This window comes from Ambystoma mexicanum, chromosome 12 (genome assembly GCF_040938575.1).
Source record: "Ambystoma mexicanum isolate Mex_15411 chromosome 12, UKY_AmexF1_1, whole genome shotgun sequence".
Lineage (NCBI taxonomy): Eukaryota > Metazoa > Chordata > Amphibia > Caudata > Ambystomatidae > Ambystoma > Ambystoma mexicanum.
The window spans coordinates 398,709,838-398,731,039 of record NC_090936.1 but is presented as its reverse complement, the minus strand read 5'-3'; the positions used below and the strand labels follow the sequence as shown (position 1 = coordinate 398,731,039).

The 21,202-nt window shown below is 46.2% G+C and overlaps 1 protein-coding gene across 2 annotated transcripts in view; it reads left to right on the top strand.

Moving 5' to 3' along the window:
* The window catches only part of ERGIC2 (ERGIC and golgi 2), a 796,925-nt gene that overhangs the window by 603,104 nt on the left and 172,619 nt on the right, over positions 1-21,202 (top strand). For both annotated transcript variants that reach the window (XM_069628528.1, XM_069628529.1), the window contains one exon: positions 7,155-7,253. In XM_069628528.1, coding sequence (XP_069484629.1) covers positions 7,155-7,253 — 99 coding nt within the window. The remainder of the gene's footprint in view (positions 1-7,154; positions 7,254-21,202) is intronic.

Sequence of the window (21,202 nt, the reverse complement as noted above, 5' to 3'; positions counted from 1 at the left end):
TTGGTGACTCGTACTTTCAGTTTTGGGTCCTGCCGTTCGGATTGACCTCCGCCCCGAGGGTTTTCACCAAGCTCATGGTGGTGGTGGAAGTGTATCTCGGGGAAAGGGGGGGGATTCATGTCTACCCCTAGCTGGACGATTGGTTGATCAGGACGTGCTCTCCTGAGCAAGTCCGGGATCATCTGTCAGTCACCTGCCTCTCCCTTCACAGGCTGGGCTTCTCCCTCAACTTAAAGAAGTCCGACTTGACGCCAACACAGCGGCTCTAGTACATCGGAGCAGTGCTCGACACATCCCTGGGGCAGTGTTCGCCTCCCCAGGTGAGGGCTCATCACATTCTGCAGATGGTGCACAAGTTTCAACTTGCCCAGAGTCTCCTGGCGTTCGAGTTCTTGAGATTGCTCGGCCTCATGGCATCCTGCATTCTTCTGGTGCCAGGGGCACAGCTGCGGATGAGATCTCTGCAGTGGGCTCTCAAGATGCAGTGGTCACAGTCCTCAGGCAGGATGTCGGACCCCGTTCAGATGCCGCCCTCGGTAGCCCAGGACCTTCTGTGGTGGGCTGTCGAAGGCAATCTGATGAAGGGGGCTCCATTTTGGCTACCCTGGCTGGAGGTCACGATCGTGACGGACGCATCCCTCACGGGATGGGGAGCTCATGCCAACGAGTTGAGTCAGCGGTCGTTAGTCTCCGTCGGAGTCCAGACTTCATACCAATCTGTTGGAGCTGTAGGCCGTCAGGCTTCCCTGAAGGCTTTTCTGCCTACTGTGCGAGGGAAAAATGTCCTGATTCTGACGGACAGCACAGTGGCCATGCACTACCTCAACAAAAAGGGGGGGTGGGCAGGGTCGCTTCCTCTGTGCAGAGATGCGATGCAGCTCTGGTTCTGGGCCATCCAGCAGGAAATTTCGATCTCGGCAGTTCATTTGGCCGGAGACGAAAACGAGACGGCGGACGCTCTGAGCAGGCAGAGCATGATCTCTCACGAGTGGGAGCTGGCTCAGGAGATTCTCCTGGAGATCTTCGCCCTTTGGGGGACCCCACAAGTGGATCTCTTCGCCACCAGTGTCAACCGGAAGTGCGACAGGTTCTGTTCGCGGGAATTTCCTCCAAGAGGAGCTTTAGGGGACGCGTTCGTGGTGGAGTGGTCCTTCCCACTGCTGTACGCGTTTCCTCCAGTCCCCGTCATTCCGCAAGTGCTGCGGAGGTTCGGTTCCCGGATGATCCTCATTGCTCCGGCATGGGCCAGGAGAACGTGGTACCCGGACCTTCTCGACTTGTCCATCTGCCCTGCACGCCGTCTTCCCTACTGAGACCATCTGCTCTCACCGGAGGGGGAGTGAGGTTCTCCATCTTTTTTGCTTTCCTTGCCCTACAAGGGCCTGCAAGTGGGTACCATTAAAGGTTACCTGGCGGCGCTGTCCATATTTAAGCGCTCGTCTGAGGAGTGTTCTTATTTTAAAATTCCTTTAATTTTTCAGTTTCTGAAAGGGCTCACTAATGTGTTTTCACAGTCACCTTTACAGGTGCCCGGTTGGGATTTGAACCTGGTTCTAAAATTCCTAATGGGTGCTCCATTTGAGCCTTTACATTCTTGTCCTTTGAGACTGTTAACCCTTAAAACTGTATTTTTAGTTGCGGTTACTTTCGCTCGCAGAGTGAGTTGCAGGCACTTTCTGTTAAGCCACCCTTCAGTGTTTCATAAGGACAGGGTGGTCCTTAGGGTTCGTCCTTCCTTTCTTTTGAAAGTTGTGTCGGAATTTCATTTAAGCCAGAAGGTCATTCTTCTGGCATTCTATCCTCCTCCGCATCCTGGTGAGGAGGAGAGGCTCCATAGGTTGGATCCTATGAGAGCTTTAAGTTTGTACATCTCATGCATGTCCCGGGTCAGAGTGGACGATCAGCTCTTCATAGGATATGCCGGAAGGCGTTTGGGACAAGCTGTTACTAAGCAGACTTTGTCTAGATGGATTATCTTGTCAATTTCTGAATGTTACCGCTTGGCGGGTAAGGACCCTGCGGTAGGCTTACGGGCCCATTCTACTAGGGGGGTGTGGCTGCCTTTACTGCTCTGCAGAGGGGGGGGTGTTCCCATTCGTAACATTTGTGAAGCAGCCACATGGGCTTCGGTCCATACTTTTGTAAGACACTACTCCCTAGATTCTATCCATGGGCAGGATCTGGCCTTTGGCAAGGCGGTCCTCTATTCTGCAATTTAATTGGGCATTCTAAATTTCTAAATTTTAAATTCTTTTCCCTCCTCCATACGTTGGTACTACTTTGGGAGTCTGTCATAGATATGGAATACGTCGGAGGAACCAATCCCCTCGAAGAACAAGTTACTTTCTTACCTGGTAACGTTCTTTCAATGGGATGTTTCGACGACGTATTCCATATCGTACCCTCCCAGCCTGCCCCGCTACAGAATTTCTTATGCTATTGCAGCTTACGTTTCCGCAAGGCTTTCTGTGGTCATACTGGCAGAAGATTGGTGCCACACGTTCTAGGGGGAAAAAACTACAACTGAGGCTACGGGCGTTGTGTGTCCTACTTATAACATCCGGTGACGTCGGCGCGACAGAGGCCCTCGAGGACAGCATATCGACGTCATCGACACAGGACGCAGATGCCAAAATTATTTGCAGAAGCAGCACAGCTGTGGTGATTCCCTGTCATAGATGTGGAATACGTCGTCGGGACATCCCATCGAAAGAACGTTACCAGGTAAGAAAGTAACTTGTTCTTCTGGGATATAGCTTCTGTTCCATAAGCTTAGGATCTATGGAGTCCCAAAGCTTAACTCAGGAAGGTGACAGAAGTAGCATAGGAGGATGTCTGGCTAGCCCATAGGATATTTCTAGGACTCTTCAGAGTGCTTCCAGTGGCTGGACTTTCGATCAGTTGTGAGGACTGTGTTCCCACCCAGGGCTTTAAGTGGGCCGGGGCCTGCCGGGGCTGAGCCCCGGCAGTCTCTGAAATTTCGTTTTGAGGCGGGGCCCTGCCGGGGCCCACTAACCTCCCCTGGCAGCCCCAGCCACTACACGAAAAGGCTTTTTTTCTACAGCCTGAAGCTCTCGCTCGTGTGCGAGAGCTTCAGGCTTCAGAAAAAAATGCCTTTCAGCCATAATGGTGGCGCCGCACCTGCGAGGTATCCCTTTAATCAAGAGATGCCTGTGGGCCGTCGCCACCATTATAGAGAAAACGTGAGGCCGCTAGAAGCAGAGGCCTTGCTTTCTAAATACTGAAGCTCCCGCGGATTCGCGGGAGTTTGTTTTTAGGAAAAAGGCCTCTGCTTCCAGCGGCCTTAATGGTGACGCTGCCCCTCCCCAGCTGGCGAAGGGCAGCGCCACCATTTAGGCTGAATAGGCGAGCTGCTGTCCCCTGCCAGGCAGCCTATAAAATATAAATGCAGAGATCAGCACCCTCTCCCCTAAGGGGAGAGGGTGCTGATCTCTACAAAAGGCTGCCTGGCAGGGGTGCCAGTAGCCCATTGAGCCGAGGCTTGTCAAGGGGGCGTGGCCTCACGGGCCAGCAGGTCCCCCGCTGTTAGGCCACACCCCCTCGATGAGCCCCGGCTCGATTTGTAGTGCCACTTAAGGCACTGTTCCCACCAGTCCAGGGTTTTAAGCACCAATGAAGGTTTTTCTAGAGATCTGCCGAGAGGTAGGGCTTCACTAGGCAATTGAAGAAAATGCTGCTGACTTGCTTACAGTGACAAGATCTTGGTCTCCATTGGACTGCTCTCCTCAATAGAGGTCTTGACTCCGGTTAGCTACAGGAATCCTCCTTTTGTCCAGCATCCAAGCTGGAGCTGTTCCTAGCCCATGAATGGTAGGAATCTGCACTATTCAATCTGACCAGGACTGGGCATTGCTAGACAGCCCCTGACCACTACATCTGCCCAGCGACTGGCATTGATGCGAACTGAGTCCAGACAGACGCAGCCCCCACGTTCTGCCACACACAGACTGCCTGCAAAAACTGTATCTTTCCCCTCGAAAGGGCTTACCATACATGGGAAATGGAAATGTCGGCCCTGGCAGGGCAGGAAGAAGGTTAAAGTACAAGATGGCTCAAGAACAGGCGAAAATCTTGTGCCATAACCAATGGCATTATGCAATAAAATGCAAAGGTGCACGCAACCATGAAAATTAAATTGGGGGGATGAGGTGGAGAAGCATCCGCTGACACAAGGCCATCCTGGACACACCATCCAAGTAACCACAAAATTGCCAAAAACAAAGTTATAGAAACAAAAAAAGTGGCTCTACTACACTTCACAGAAGGCGATGTGTTCAGGGAAACACAACCGATAATTTTACTATGGAAAACCGAGTTCTCCTGCAATGTGGCCATAGGAACTGATTAGTATCTCCGAATCAGATGAGTTTAACAAGGTAAGTAAGTGAAGCAAAAAGGCTTCACTTCTGAGTCAGGAAAGGTTCTACACAATAGCAAATGTGTGGTGTCCTATTGATGTCTACGGAGAGCAGTGTAGTAACTTTGTTGAAAATGTTGGGGGGACATGACACCTGAACAAAAGGTGCCCTAGCCAAATGAATGGGGACAAAATGGTGTGCCATGAAAGTTGGGGGGGACAAGCACCCCTGTGTCCCCTAAAATTACACCCATAATGGAGAGAAAGCAGCAATACAAGGCGTTTCTCCTAACACTGGGTTTTCGGGAGTAGTTGCTCCGTTCATGTCTTGTGCACTGAAAGATTGTGAAGTAGAGCCTCCCTTGGAGGCTGGTCAGCAGCAGAAACTGGGCTAAGGGGTCCAGCAATGGAGCAAGTGCATTTGAACAGTAGGAACTCGGTTAGACAAACAGCCAAAGGTGACCATGCCCATAGGTCATCAAAGCCAGCTGCCAAATAATCGGACTTACACCATGCAGCCATTTCCATGAGCCTCCTGTTCAGGGAGGAAATGGCTACCATTGTATTAAAGTGGCTAGCTACACTACATCGTGGTGCAATCTTGTTTAAAAAAGAGAAAGAAACAACGCTTCCACCAGCCATAACCAGGACACTGTCTGGGTGGGAAAAACCAGGGACACTGAAGCACTTCTGCATTACTAATGCCCAGGAATACATATTGGCTACCAAGGCAGGACATAAACCGTTGGGTTGCGTCTTTACTTAGACTTCTGAAAAAGGCTCACTGTTGCAAAATAGGTTGGGACATATAAAAAGCCAGCAAAAAGTCTTTAGGGGGAATGGAGGGGGCATACCACGGTGAGCCAAAAAGGAATTCTGACTGTGTAGTTTTTGTTCAATATCCAAGCATGTTTTCTTTAGACACACAGCATGTTTCTCCTTTTTTTTTTTATATAAAAGATAATTCCTGACTTCATTGTATGGCAGGATAATGCACAGCAGTGAATGTAACCAAAGTCAAACTACACAATGTTACAGATAAGTAATGTGTTCCTTATTTATACATTGAACCCAAAAAACATTGTTGCAATGTTATACATAACTGAGAGTACAAGTTTCCTCTTGATAAGTTCTTGCACTGCTTCATCTTACTTCCTCAACACACAAATGAGTCCTCTGTGATTGTGGCACAGCAGTGTGGGAGTGGCATATGTGACATATCATAGTACATATAGGTCCACACAGTTACCCATTATGGATCACTTTAAAAAGTCAGAAACCTGTTTGTAATGCAGGTTGATCTCTACCATTAGTACAGATTATTACATGTGCTTAATGAAGGGGATGACCTATAGTTTAAAAAAATAAAATAAAAAAAAACTTTCAATAGTTAGGATGAAAGTGCACACACATTCGGTATCACAAAAATGTCGTATCTGCTTCAGGTATTTTATATACATTTTTTGTTTGAGGAATTGTATACGGAATTAACTTGTATTTCATTATACATACATGCCTGCAGTGTTTGTATACATTCCTGTATATCATTTTATTATAGTTGTGACATCACAGCTTTCCTGTAATAAGATAATGACATCAGTTATCACTTGTAACTTGCTATTGTGTTGTGTTGATGCCTGCTACCAGAGCCAGTACATATGGTGAGAGGATGTTGCCTTAGCTGAATTCCAGCTGCCCCTTTAACACTTATAAGCACCAAATCACTTTTTTTTTCTAATTATCTTGTTCTTAAAAACAGTCATTAGTTAACAAGGAGACATTGGTGGCAGTATATATTGGTGCACTGCTGTTTAGGAATGTACAGAAGTGTAGGAATATATTTGCAAGTTTCAGCTTAATTACTTGGCGACTTCATCTCTAAGGGAGGGAAGTTGGATATCTTGTCCCTTATATTTTATTTCTGTTACAAGTAATATATTACAAGTCACTGGCTTATACCCCATCAAGTAAACAAATAGTACTTCAACTGCACCAAGTATGTCTGAGAAGAGCCACACCATTCCACATCCTGCTACTCTGAAGCCTGGACCACACCACTGCCCTAAATTGAAATTGCAAAAATCTACTTTCAAATTCAGATTAGCACCCAACGGCCATAATCCAACATAAAGGCTAATCTGAAGTCTCCAATGTTCTAGATCTAGTTACAGAAACTAGTATCCATGCCTATGCAAAATAATGTCACTATTCTCCTTCCACTATTTGCAACATATCACAGTCACAGATTTCATTGGTTGAATTACAATATAGCATAGTTCAATTGATTACATGTTATTTCTTGTAGCTTATGTTTAGGAGCAGCAACAATTCATTCTGTGCGTGTATTATATTTTCTAATAATGTATCTTTTAACTTGTTTACTTTACTGATTCAACGTTATCCAAAGATTGTTTTCATTCCTAGAAATATTATATGCCAGAAATAGCTGATCTCTAGCAATTAATGCATTCTTAATTACATTAAGTTTATTCATGTAGTTATTTAGGTGATAGTGGACAGTATCAATTGCTATAAAGAGTTACTTTCAAAGGTGGTATTTTAGGAGATCTTGGAAAATTGGGTATTTTACTTTCCAACTTATTATTGTAACACTTTGACTAACATATTTACCTAATGTGAAATTATTATTTTGTGCATTTGAACCATTAGGTGCTAGCTGCTTACATTTATTTATTATACAAATTACATGGATACTTGTTTTTATGTCCTGTTAATGTTTTACTAAGAACTCCTTTTTTTAATTTTTTTATTGAAGCGTACAACTTTTCCCATCGAATAGACCATTTATCATTTGGAGAGCTACTTCCTGGAATTATTAACACTTTGGATGGAACAGAAAAAATTGCCTCGGATCGTAAGCATTTCTTATGATATTAAAAAATAAATACTTTTGCTTTTATCGCTTTGTTTTTGCCACAATCTAAGTGCAAACCTAATGGTATTGCTTGCTTTCTTTTCTTTTTCGCAGCTCAAAAAATGCATATATCAATGTCAAAAGGTATAGTCAAAATCTGTCACTGTCTTAAAATTAAGTAGCTTCTGAGATGTTTCGGTACAGACTAAGAAACCTGGAGACATACCCAAATATGTTATCTGCTTGCAAACCTATGCCTAGCCGTCTAAATTGACGGCTGACCCTTGATTATGTGGATAACCCAATAAAGCTAGGACTTTAATCGAGGCTAGGCTAAATAAGCTATTGTCTCAATGGATGCATACTCCTTTGATAACCAGAAGAAATGTAGACTGTTCTTCCACAAAGGAGTTACTCCAGCATCCTGTCCCCCCCCACCCCCCTCCTTCACAACTGGTTGGGATAGCGGCGCCACAGGCTGGATGGGAATAAGCTTCTCCAAAAGAAGTTGCTGCCATTTGAAGACTGTAAGACTGGGTCTTGGTACGTGCATGCATTCCTCTGCATGCCAGTCCATGCCCCTGCCCCAACCCACGTATATTCAATCGACACCTCCCTGTCCTGTTTTTACACCTATGCAGTTGGACGTGGGGAAGAGCTTCTCCATGAACCTCCCATTTTTGGGGCATTTGTTTTTTCTTCTTTTTCTGTGCACCCTCCCTGAGGGAGTGTGTTTTACAATTTGGATATTTCTTTTTAACATTGCCTCCTTCTCCATGCATGGTGCTGACAAAAGTTCAAGCAATGCATTCGATGCAGTAAGTGCTTTTCGAGGGGATTGGGTCCTCCGACGTATTCCATATCTACGACAGGTAATCACCACAGCTGTGCCGCTTCGGAAAATTTTCTCCGTCGATACGCTGTCCTCGAGGGCCTCCGTCGAGCCGACATCACCGGATGTTATAAGTAGGACGCACGACGCCCGTAGCCTCAGTTCCATTTTTTCCGCGAACGTGTTCGCTTCGGAGATCTCGGCGCGCCTCGGTTCTTCTGAGTTTTCTATCGGTTCTTCAAACTTGGTTTGTGAAGATTGTATCATGTCTTCCTCTTCTTCCGTCCCGCGGTCGGGTTCCAAGAAGTGTCGGGACTGCGGTTCCAAGATGTCGCTGACGGACCCGCACAACGCCTGCCTCTGGTGCCTCGGGAGGACCACACTACGGACGATTGTGACGAATGCCAGTCGCTCACGTCGAAGGCCTTGTGGGAGCGGAAGAAGAAGCTTTCGGTAGGTAGGGTTCCCAAACCCCGTAAGCCGAGGTCCACTGGACTTTCCACTGACGATTCGAGGGGCGACTCTGTGCGGCGTAGGTCCACGGGGTCTCGGTCCCGGAGTGGTTCTCGCCATTCCTGTCTCGTCGAGGCACTCGCAGAAGCGCAGTCACTGGTTGCCTTCCCCGTCCTCGTCCAAGGACTCTGCCCGATGACTGGTTGCTTGTCCCGGCAAGCATTTGACTCCTGCGGTGTGGGAGGCATAAGGAAATGCTGGGGATTTTTGAATCGCAGGGCTCCGGTCCGTCCGCGCCTTCGAGAGAAGCTGGCAGTGACCGTGCTAGAGCCACCACTCGCACGCCTTCGGGCTCGGGTGGTCGGCGCGATCATCGAGAACCTTCGAGGTCTCGATCGGACAAGGTGGATCGCTCTCGCCACGTCCGCTCCAGGTCCCAGTCCTCGACGCCCTCGAAACCGTCGTAGCCTGTGAGGTCTTCTGAGAAAACTGGTATAGTAAAGGGTGAGGTGGTAATGCGCTTAACACCATAACAGTAAGGCACAGTGATAAAATTGTTGATTATTTAATTGACAGGAACAGTCGACACGTGTTTCGACACACAGGTCGTCCTCAAGGCAAACGTAAATCAATTGTATTAAAGTATTCTTGAACGCGCTCCCTAGTGGAGCATCAGGGTATTCAAATGGGGAACAGGTAACCCGTATCAAAAGAGTGGACGCCACAGTGGCAGTATCAGTACATAACTCGTTAAATCGAGCGTTCAATTATGTTACATCGTAATAAGCAAATATGTTTAGCCTCCATTTGGCGTAATTTAAGTCAGAGGTTGCCACCCCTTTTCCCCTTGTGAGCCTTCATCAATCCGATGAAACGCAAATCGGTGATATGGTCCAACTGGTGTTCCAATTGCCAGTGAATGGATAAAGGTAATTTGGGTTCTGGCATTCTGAGACTGGACAGGTGTTATCTTATTCGGGAAGAGATAAGAGAAAGCGGGAAGAGATACTAGCTGGCAAGATCTGTTTTACACTTTAGTGATACACAATCTCCCTTCTGGTTTAGCGCTGCGGCTTGTAACATCGGATCTTGTTGCCATCATAAAAACCAAATGCGGTGGGTCAGCGTGTTTCAAGTGTGTTTCCAGATTGCAACCAGCAGAAAAGAGTGCGAAATCGACGAGGGAAATAAGGGCATTCTTTGGAAAGAAGTCGGCAAATTAGGATATAGTCATATTGAACTTAAAACACCTGGTCAACAAACTCCATTACGGACATGCCGGTATGCAAAAAACTGGAATCCAAATAGGACATGCGGTCTAAACCCAACGGGATTAAGGCAAACTGCCTGGGACACGACACACCTGTGTGGTAAATGACCAAACAAACCCCACTAAAGACAAAAATAATATGAGGGATAAACCCTGGCATCAGGCAAATCGGAGATTGTTACGCTGCTATAGTGGGTGCCAAAGTTCCCACTATAGCCCTGAGCGAAGACACGACTAAAAGCCAGGCACAGCGTTCTGTAACTATCGATAACAACAACTCGCTCTTAGAGTTATGCTGTTCTTTTCAAAATGAGCAACTAGCTGTGACCGGTTCGCCCAAAGTAAGATTATCAGCGACGCCTGTTCTTTGCTGAGACAACACTGGGAACGACTCTCCTCTTGGGGTCACGGACTCCCATTCCTGTAAGGAACTCTCTGACCAGAATACATTGTCTTCCTACGTGGGTATCGGAAAAGACTGTTATTTCAGTTTTGGACTCTTCAAATAGTGACATTTCTTCAATCTCTTTGGCTTCTGGTAATGCTGGATCTTGCCTGAACTCGACAGTTAAAGAGAAGCAATGCACCCTTTTTGTTTGTGATGAAACGAAGAGGAACCTGGAATGAAGGAGAGAGAGTCCTACGTTGAGACGATCCTGGAGGGGTGTAGCCACACTATAGACCGTGGAGCCTGCAATAGCGTGGGAAGTGAGCGGATTGCTAGTAAGACGCCGGAAGGCTGGCATACTGGATTCCAACAAAGCCGCAGTCGAGACCGAAACAGTGAAGAGACCATCTCGCCTGGCGGTGTGACCACCCGAATCCGGTGGTGGGCCTGGGGCCCGTTAACAGACGCTGAGACCAGACTACAGCGGAGAGGGATAAGATCCCCAATCTACGCATGAGAAGAGAAGTGCATCAGCTGCCGAGCAGGGCAGAGCATGTGAAGCAAACACTCCCGAAGTTAACGCTGCTCTGAGGGGCAAACAGCTGTATCCCAGGTTGGGGAAACAAAACTGGTTACGGGAGCCAGGGAAAACTGAACGGGCCGAGGCCCCCGCTAAAGCAGGCCTATTGGAGGACCCAAGGGCTTTGGGGAAGGCCTGGAAAGCGAGACATTATTATCCAAAGCTGGGAAAGCCAAAAAGGTTACAGGAGGCAGGAACACCCAAACGGGCAGATGCCGAGCGGATACCCCACTAAAGCAGGCCTATTTGAGGATAAAAGGGCTTTGGGGAGCCCTGGAAGTGTAGAACCTATAAAGCAAGACTGGGTACAGAGAGTACCTGGAGGATTGACGTTCTCAAACCAAAGACAGAAAATGTTCATACACCAAGTCAGAAATGGTGGCATTGCGTTAAGGCCGAAGTGTATAAAGATGTATGGCTGGCCATTCCAAGCCTGCCGAGAGGTTGGAAGTCTGCATTGTGAGAACCTTTAAAATCCGTATTTAGGAATGAGATCGCAGCAGTTGGGCTGAGCAAAACCCAAGGATAGAGGATACTGCTCTGGTCCTTATTTTTGTTACCTTTTTCTTAGTGGTAGGGCCAGATATTACATAGGGTTTGGACTAAGGACCATTTCTTTTGGACATTTGACAAGTACCAGTAGGTTTAGTTTGTTAGGTAGGGAATTCCCCTCATAGTGGTAGGGCTGGAGAGGCGTTGTCTTTATTATTTAAATAAACTCCTTTTGAACATGTCAAATCTTAGTCCAACTCCTTCTGGTTCACTACACTAGCTGCCCCTATGGCGTGTAGCAAGTATATCTTGGTTCTGCGGTCCCTCAGCATCGGAGTGCTAGGCAAAAAGGGTGGAACTAAAGGCACAGCTCCTCAATATATACTGTCCCCCACGAATGTTCAGGGATATCTGGCGAAGCTGCGCTGTGCCCCCTGTTGGTGGAAAACATTTCTGAGAGCAGCTGTGCTGCGATAAGAGCCATCATAGATGAGGAATTGGAAAGAACATTACAGAGAGGCATGTGAAGGCACGCCCCTATATGCTCACGCCAGAAAAAATACAACCCGCTAGAGAAAAAGGGCCAAGAGATTTCTTGCAAGGATAACCAGTTTTAATAGCACAAAAAATAAGGATGCAAGCAAAGAACTCTGCTGCTCGAACGTTCTGCCGATAATTAGTACAAGCAGAAAGTTATAAGGCAACACATCGTCATTACATACAGTAAAAACCCACGTAGCTGGTTAGTGAGAACCATGCTTTCTTTCCCCACTTTACTTGGTTGTGTAGTCCCCCTCTGGGGCTTTCATGTGTATGTGTGTGTCTGCGTTTGTGAGTTGTGCGTGCACAGACGCTGGTCCCTACTTGTCTGGCCGGCCTGGTAAACTACGCAGGCGCAATGCCCATGATGAACATGCTGCTGCAGGGGTACGCCACGCACTGGGCTAGGTAAAAGATGTAACTGTTTTTAATCAAACCTAACATCTTTTACATAGTGTAGAAACCAAGTGGAGGTCGCTGGCACCCAAATGTACTTAATTAATAATACTAGTCACCTCTGTGTGCAATGTGTAATATGGGCAGCAATGATACCATAAGAAAGAAGTTCCAGTTGTCTCTGCCAATATATGGTATTATCCCCATGTAAGAACATACTCCTGTTGGCGTTACCCTTAATGGCAGTAGAAATATGCCAGAGGAAGAAAACATGTTATTGCTGGCTGCACAAATGCTTCTCACCACACTATGTAAGAACGCTCTTCATGTTGACTTTTGCACTGCATACCAGTTCAAAATGCAATGCCACAGTAAGGAAATATCTTGCTGCCCCCACAATTGCCCCTCTATTCCCCATGTGATGACACACATGCTCCCCTAAGACCAGTAAAAATAACTCCTGGCTCAGTAACAAAAACATAATCTCTGTGCTGGAGGTACAAATACTCTGATCCACCCGCAGCCTCCCAACCTCGCACCCACCCTGTAAGAACACTCATGTTGACTTTGACCTGAAAGCCAGTAAACAAAACATGCCTCAGTAAGAAAGCATCATCTCTGGCTGTACAAGTAATCCGACCCGCACCTTGTAAGACCGCTCATCATGTTGATTTTGTCCTTAATGCCAGTATAAATGATTTAATAAAGTTGAGCACAAATTGGAATGACACAATAAGAAAACATTTCTTGATTGGCTGCACAAAAACAGTCGTCCCCCCCCACCCAATATGCAAGAGCACATATCATGTTGGCTTGGCCTTCAATGCGAGAAAAATGCCATGCCACAGTAACAAAATGTCCTGTCTGCCTGCCCCATTGAAACCCCCCACCCCAACCCCTCGCCCACATAAATGCCAATGCCTCAGTGCCCCATGGCATGGCCCCCAGCCGTGGACATGCTCACAATCATACCCTCACGATTTAGGTCCCTGGTGCAGGTGAATGTCGTGCACTTAGTCTCTGCCCCTGCCCCATTTTGGGCCTTTTTTAGAGTAGTTTTGGGTCACCCAGCCCTGTGCACTCACCGGGTCATAGCCTGCGTTTCCCATTCCACAGCCCGCCTCCAGTCCCTCCCTCCTCCCCTGATTGGTCAAGCTTCATGTTAGCAACACACAAGTGCCCCGTTCCATCTGTTACACCCACCTCCCCATTTAGGTCTCTGGTGCAGGTGAGTGCCGTGCCCTTAGTCGTCCCCCTCTGCCCATTTTGGGCCTTTTTAAAGTAGTTTTGGCTCCTCCAGCCCTGTGCGCTCACTGGGCTGTAGCCCGTGAGTTTTCCATTCCAGATCTCGCCTCTAGTCCTTCACTCCTACCCTGATTGGCTAAAGGGTCCCATAAGTATCATAGTGCTAGGGCAGCCCTCTGCCCATTGCAACCCCAAGGCAAAGGGCAGCCTCTACAGGTGTCTGCAGGTGTCTGCAGGAATGCGGGCTGCCAACCACTAAAAGTATATTCGTCATCCACTGCCACCAAAACCTAACCCCACCCACATCTTGCCCATCTGCCTGAACACCACACAACGCAGAGAACAAGCCACAGGTAAAGAAGTGCCGGCCTCCCAAAACCTGACTGCAGTGGCAAGTCCCGCCGACTCCCAAAGCAGCTGCCCAGAAGTCACCCGCTCACACCACGACTCGCCTGCAGACAGCATAAGCATCATCGGACAGTATACACATGTGCTGAAAGAGCAACAGACAGCCGCCAAGCTGCGTTAACAGACAAGGTAGGGAGAACTACGGGTAGTAACTATCATCTCCTGCAATAAGTAATCTAACCACTAAACAAAAACGCCCATGGGAACTGTCAAATCTAGGTACCCTCAGATGCATGTATTCTAGTCGCTGATGGGAACTGTCAAATCTAGGTACCCTCAGATGCATGTATTCTAGTCGCTGATGGGAACTGTCAAATCTAGGTGCCCTCTGATGTATGCATTTTAGTCGCTGATGGGAATTGTCAAATCTAGGTGCCCTCTGATGTATGTATTCTAGTCGCTGATGGGAACTGTCAAATCTAGGTGCCCTCTGATGTATGCATTTTAGTCGCTGATGGGAACTGTCAAATCTAGGTGCCCTCTGATGTATGCATTTTAGTCGCTGATGGGAATTGTCAAATCTAGGTACCCTCTGATGTATGCATTTTAGTCGCTGATGGGAATTGTCAAATCTAGATGCCCTCTGATGCATGTATTCTAGGCGCTGATGGGAATTGTTAAATCTAGGTACCCTCTGACGTATGCACTTTAGTCATTGTTGGGATTGTCAAATATAGTTTCCCCTTTGCTACCTGTCTCCCAACATGTGCACTACTAAAACTCGCCTCATATACACATTCTGTACCCTACTCTGGACTCTTCTAACCATTACCATAACAATGGCCCACACCAACTCCACACATTGCAACTTACAAGAGAGAAACATACGACTTAGAGCGAGACTGCCATGCCTTTATGACCTAAAAAACAAAAGAACTAGACCATCGGGTTCTACTCTAACCCTAACTGTGCCTGACCCTAACCCTCTTGCCCCAGTGGCAGAAAGGCTCCATAAAACACAAACTGACCTCTATAACCAGAAGAGGCCCAATACTCCCAATCCTAGACTCATCCAAGAAAAAACCACAACTCCCACCTTATCAGGAGCCCTCATCAATGCGAGGTCCCTCATAGCACACAATACGGAAATTGCTGACATACTTGCCATGGATAACTTAGATCTCCTCGCAATTACTGAGACTTGGCTCCACGATGCCGCAGGTCCTGCACTCATGATTGCCATACCTGACAATTACAACATACTAAGAGCCGAACGGCCCAACTCTAGAGGAGGTGGCGTGGCCATCATTGCCAAAACTAAGCTAGATGCAAGACTCGCCCCTCACCCGGAAATAACATCTTGTGAACTCCATCGGCCAAATTACCTATCTCTAATAATGGTACACTAACTGTCCTCCTGGTGTATAGATCACCAGGCCCACTAGGTAACTTTGAGGAAGACTTATCCAGCCTCCTAACCAATAACATCAAAGACTCTACCCAGCTCCTTCTATTAGGTGACTTTAATTTGGGATTTAATGATAAGGAGGACAAACAAGCCTATTCCATTCAATCCTAGATGATCATGGCTTCACCCAGAAAGTTCTAGCCCCTACGCACATAAAAGGACGGACACTAGATTGGATAGCCAACCAAAACTGTGCCACTACCATTTCTAATATTTTACTACAAACCTGGACCGACCACCACCTCATCTGCTTCTCATCAACCATAGAGCCTCCAAAACCAATCAGGAAATAGTACCACCTATGCCAACTAGAAGCAAAAAAGAAATTACGTCTGAAAAACTACTCCCACTCCTCCTACCAGCTCTCACTGCTAGCGATATTAACCCTGACCCTAATACGCTAGTCGAGACTTTTAACAGCGCTATGCCGAAAGCCCTGGATATAATTGCCCCTATCAAACTACGTAAAAGTAAATGAGAATCTCATCTTAACTCATGGTTCACCCCGCACCTCAAAGAACTACGAATCCAAAAACGTAAACTCCAAGCTATCTGAGGCATACACCCTCGGCGGAGAATAAAACCCTTCTTGACAACCTTGCTAAAAAATATAAGAAGGAAATAATCCAAACCAAAAAAAGACACATTTAATGGGAGAATTAGCAAAGCTAACTCTAATTTTAAAGAACTCTTTTCCATCCTCCGGGAAATGGAAAACCCTATTTCTCCCACAGACAACGTCCCCAAGGACAAATATTGGTGCACTAGCATCCAAAATGCCTTAGCTAACAAAATTGCAACCTTACAAACCAAAATTGCAAAGAAAGCATCCCTGAGCCCTACAAGAACCCATACCACCACTTGACTGACACACCCAGAACAGTCACCCAAAGTAACTGCAAACCTTTCAGATTCACTAACATATCCATTCTGGAAACTGAAAAGGTGATCTCTTCACTGAAGCCTTCTAATTGCCAAGGTGACAATTGCCCAGCACAAGTCATTAAGGACACAGCAAGAGATTTAGCACCCTTCATCTCAAAACTAATTAATGCCGTCTTTAGCACTGTACCCACTAACCTTAAAGAATCCTGGTTACTGTCCCTCCTTAAAAAACAGACCCTTGACCCAGCTATCCCTACCAAATACAGGCCTATCACCACGGTCCCATTTCTCCTCAAAATCTATAGTTTTGGATCTGGAGGTAGGCTCCTCTATCTGGAGACGAACTAACTACTAGGATCTCGCCAATCTGGATTCAGACCATTACATGGCACTGAAACGGCCCTTATCGATCTTAAGACACAAATCGACGAGTTGAAGGATAAAGGTAAAACAGCTATGCTCCTCCTCCTTGACTTGTCGGCGGCCTTTGACCTGGTGGACCATGCAGTGTTATGCAACCACCTAGCGTCTGCCGCCCATTTCTTAAGTGAAGCTATAGCCTGGGTACAATCCTTCCTAGCCAACCGTACAATGAGTGTTCTCCCCCCTTAGCCTCAGCGGACCCAATACAAATCACCTGTGACGTCCCAGAAGGTTCATGTATCTCCCCTACTATGTACAACATCTTCACTAAGCCACTCTTCGACAAACTGGACAGACTGGGGGTAACTTATACTAATTACGTGGATGCCGCGCAGATCCTCATACCACTATCTGGCAACTTTGTCGAAGACGCAGCTCTAGTAAACAAGATTTACCTCCTCATTCAGGCATGGATGGTCTCCCACGGCCTCTGCCTGAATGACAACAAAACAGATACTGATCCTGGGTTCCGACTCTAACCTCAAAAAACTTAGCCCTAATTATCTTGCCTTCAACATAGATGGCAATGTAATTAAAGTGGCAACTGAGGTAAAAACAATAGGTTTCTACCTCGACTCCACATTATCTCTCAAAAAACAAGTTAATTCCCTAGTTTCCTCCACAGCTTACACCTGCAAATTAATCAGGGCCTGCAGACCTTACCTTTCCAAAACCAATTGTATTACACTAGCCAATGCCTTAGTAATGTCTAAATTGGACTACTGTAACGCCCTCTATGCGGGCGCCAGCAAAACTATCACAAATAAAATGCAAATACTGCAGAACCAATGCTCTTAGGGCAGCCTTGGACATACCCCGCAGAGCCCACATATCCAACATCAGGAAAGACCATCACTGGTTAAAAATCAGTGACGGAGTTCTCCTCAAGACGCTATCCCTCACCTATAAAGGTCTGAATAATAGTGTGGCCCCCTATATCTCGGCCAGACTGACTAGAAAATCCTCTACTTACCACACTAGACCCTCTAACCACCTCCTACTTGAAATACCCAGATTTAGACTATCCAAAGCGGGTGGAGCAAGCTTCCCTGTTAGAGCTGCCCGTGCCTGGAATGCACCCCCCAGAGCCAACCTACCATACACTAGATTTAGATGTAACGTGAAAAGCTGGCTCTGGACTAATGATGACCTACAATCAGCGCCTTTGCGCTAGGCCCGGATCTATTATCTCATTTAATTACCATGATACCTCTGAAACCGGACAATAGACTATCTCATGTAAGGGAACTGTATTTTGTATTTTTGTATCTTGTATTCACAGCTTGCACATTCTGTATACCCGTATCGCAAATTCATCAATAATACATGCAATGCATTTTCTGTATGTATCCTATGTATGTAACCTAAGCTTAAGTATTCTTGTGACTGCTCCGCCCGGCTACCCCTGGGTTTGGAGCGCATTATCAAATAATAAACTAAACCAAGCCCAGGACATACTGTGGGAATCCAACGTGAACACATTTTACATGCCTATTGTATGGTGAATCCTAGGCGTCCCTCCCAGTTATCTAGGAATCCATGTTGGGTCAGATAGCACAGCGAGCTAAGCCCTCGCCCCTGATATGTCTGCAGCCTGCTGTGGCAGGTTAAAATCCCGGCAGGGTCAACTCAACCTTTCATCCTTCGGAGGTCGATAAAATGAGTACCACTCTATGGGATAATAATGTCTTCTGCTATTTGTGCGCTCTGAGACCTATGGGTGTGTAGCGCTATATAGGAAATGTATTATTATCTCAAATCTAGGTGTTTTTATTAGTGCCTGCCATTCTGTAAAACCTAGGCCTTTCTCACGTTACCTAGGAATCTCAAATCTGTGTTTTTATTACTGCCTGCTATTCTGTGAAACCTAGGCCTCTCTCCCACTGTCTAGGATCCCAAAATTCTAAGGGTATTATCTCACTGTAAACCACATTGTGAAACCTAGGCATGTTCCCCCATTGTCTAGGTATCTCAAATCTAGGTGTATACTATCATTGCCTGCCATCATTAAATCCTAGGCCCCTCCCGTTACCCAAGAACACCCAGCAATCACCAAAGGCTAGTAACTATAACCAGACTCACTACTCAAGTTAACCAGGAACCCGTAGTCCTCCCATACCAAACTACGCTACCCCTTCCAACGCTTAGTACTCCGCCTAGACAGTCCACCCATAGTTAGAGGAACACCCGAACCCAACCCACTAAGTGAATAGACACCCTCAGAGGGCATCCAATTATTGCAGCACAAGAGAATAAAACTCAATATTATCCTAACGCACGGCCGACAGGAGGGCTACTGCCCCTGTAAACTCAATATCCAAACCGATTCTACTACCAAGGACACAAAATGCCTACGCAGAATTGGACGCCAGCAAAGAGAATTGGAACAAGGACCAATCCCAACGGATCCACACCCTCACCAGTCTACAGTAGAAGCTGTCACGAATACAGAACGCACCCCAGTAAACAATGCAACCAACAGAACAAGCATCATAAGAGAAAAATTCCTTTAGCTTACACCATACCTCACTACAACCATAGAACCTTGATGCTTCAATGCCACTGACATGTACATACAAGCTAAGAACCTTCTGGAATCTCTCAAAAAAAGAAGAGGGGACACAAGAAGAAAAAGGTACGATACCAACGCCCTTACTTCATATATCACAAGATCACAAGGGCACTACAAACAACCACATCAAAATGCGAAAGATGATGTAGCTGTAGAATTCATCAACCCAGCCATCAATCTAACAGACCGATTCAACGACGAAGCCGGCTCCACGGAACCTCAACCAACTGGCGACAACAAGCACTCGAACTGAACATCCACAGGTCAAAACAGGGAACAAGAAACCAACCTAACCACACCAAAAATATCCCCTGCAATCTAATCAACGCTAGGTCAATGTCCAAACATGCCCCCGATATCTACGACCTCCTGTGGGACGGAGGTATTGACATCCTATTCATAACCGAAACATGGCTAGACAGTTAAAAAAAAATCACACTCCATAACTTCCTCCCTGACAACTTCAAGCCCGCCCAAGCAAACAGAAAAAAAACAAAAGAGCAGGAGGACTGGCAATAGCTTACAAGGAACATCTGAAAATTAAAATGGAAGACACATTAAGCATCGAAAACTGCTAATCTCTAATCCTTTGCCAATCAACAAACCCCAAAACAGACCTCAAATTCACAGACCACCGATTTACGATGCAACCTTCGTGGACACCTTCACAGAAGCAATCCCCAAACTAGCCATCGAACAGGAACACCTGATAAACTTTGATGACTTCAAAATCTGGTTTGACGAAGAAACCACAAATCACTAGCCAAACAACTGAAGACAATGAAACTACATCAACTAGTCAAAGGAGAAACTCACACGACAGGTCATACACTTGACCCAATCTTTGCCAAAAAAAAAACTCATCACCATGGCTCCACCAATTCAAATCCTCTGGAGCGACCGCCTCATCACCCCCTTCGTGATCATGCTGACTACACCAACAACCAAACCACCGGACAATCCGCCAACTATCATGAAAAGAAACTAAAGGACCATCAAAAATAGCAACCTAACTGAACTACTGGAAATCAACAAACCACTGGTAACCACTATGGATGAAGCTGACCTTGACAAAAAAACAGAACTACTTCACAAGTGAATCAGCACCATGAAAAGAAAAAAGAGGAAACTTGAACTAGAATGGAGGAATAAAAACGACAGGCCCAGAAATTTCAATTCCAACAACAAATCCACTTCTACAAAAAGGAAATCCAAAAGGCTAAAAAGAAATACTTCGACAACAGAATCACCAATGCCCACAGCGCACAAAAATGACAGTTTAAAATCATAAACGAAATGAGAAACCCCACTGGCTGCAACAACACACTGATACCTTCGCTGAAACTATGCAACGTCAACACAGACCACTTCAAAAACAAAATCAGCACCATCCAACAGATCATACAAAACAGACCAAGCAACCTCAACATGTAACCCATCTGAGAACAGTCAGATCAACCTCCGAAGCTTCCCCCAAATATCAGCAGAGACATTAGTCAAGCTGGTAAACAATAGCAACAAAGCAGGCTCCCCCTTTGATCCCTGCCCCCAGACATACACAAATCAATCTTCACACAAGGAACACCCATGGAATACTACAGAAATCTTTTCAACCAATCAATTTCAATAGGGAAAGTACCACAATCTTTCAAATCGGCATACATCAAGCCGCTCCTCAAGGACACAGCAGGCAACATGGAGGACCTCTCCAACTACAGACCCATCTCCAACATCCCGTACGCTGCGAAACTCCTCAAAACATGCATCTATAGAATAACACAAGAATTCATAGAACACCTACTACTGGATCAGGCACAAGTAGGCTTCAGAACAATGAGAGGAACGGAAACGGCATTGCTTTCAATCTGGGACGATCTAAAGGCTAATGCAGACTCAGACAAAGCACTGTTCTGATACTTCTGGATCTTCTCACAGCATTTGACAGTCAACCACAACATGCTCATTGGGAGATTGGAAGAAATGGGAATCACAGACTTAGCTTTACTATGGATTAAATCCTTCCTAACAAACAGAACAGAAACCGTATAGATCAAACC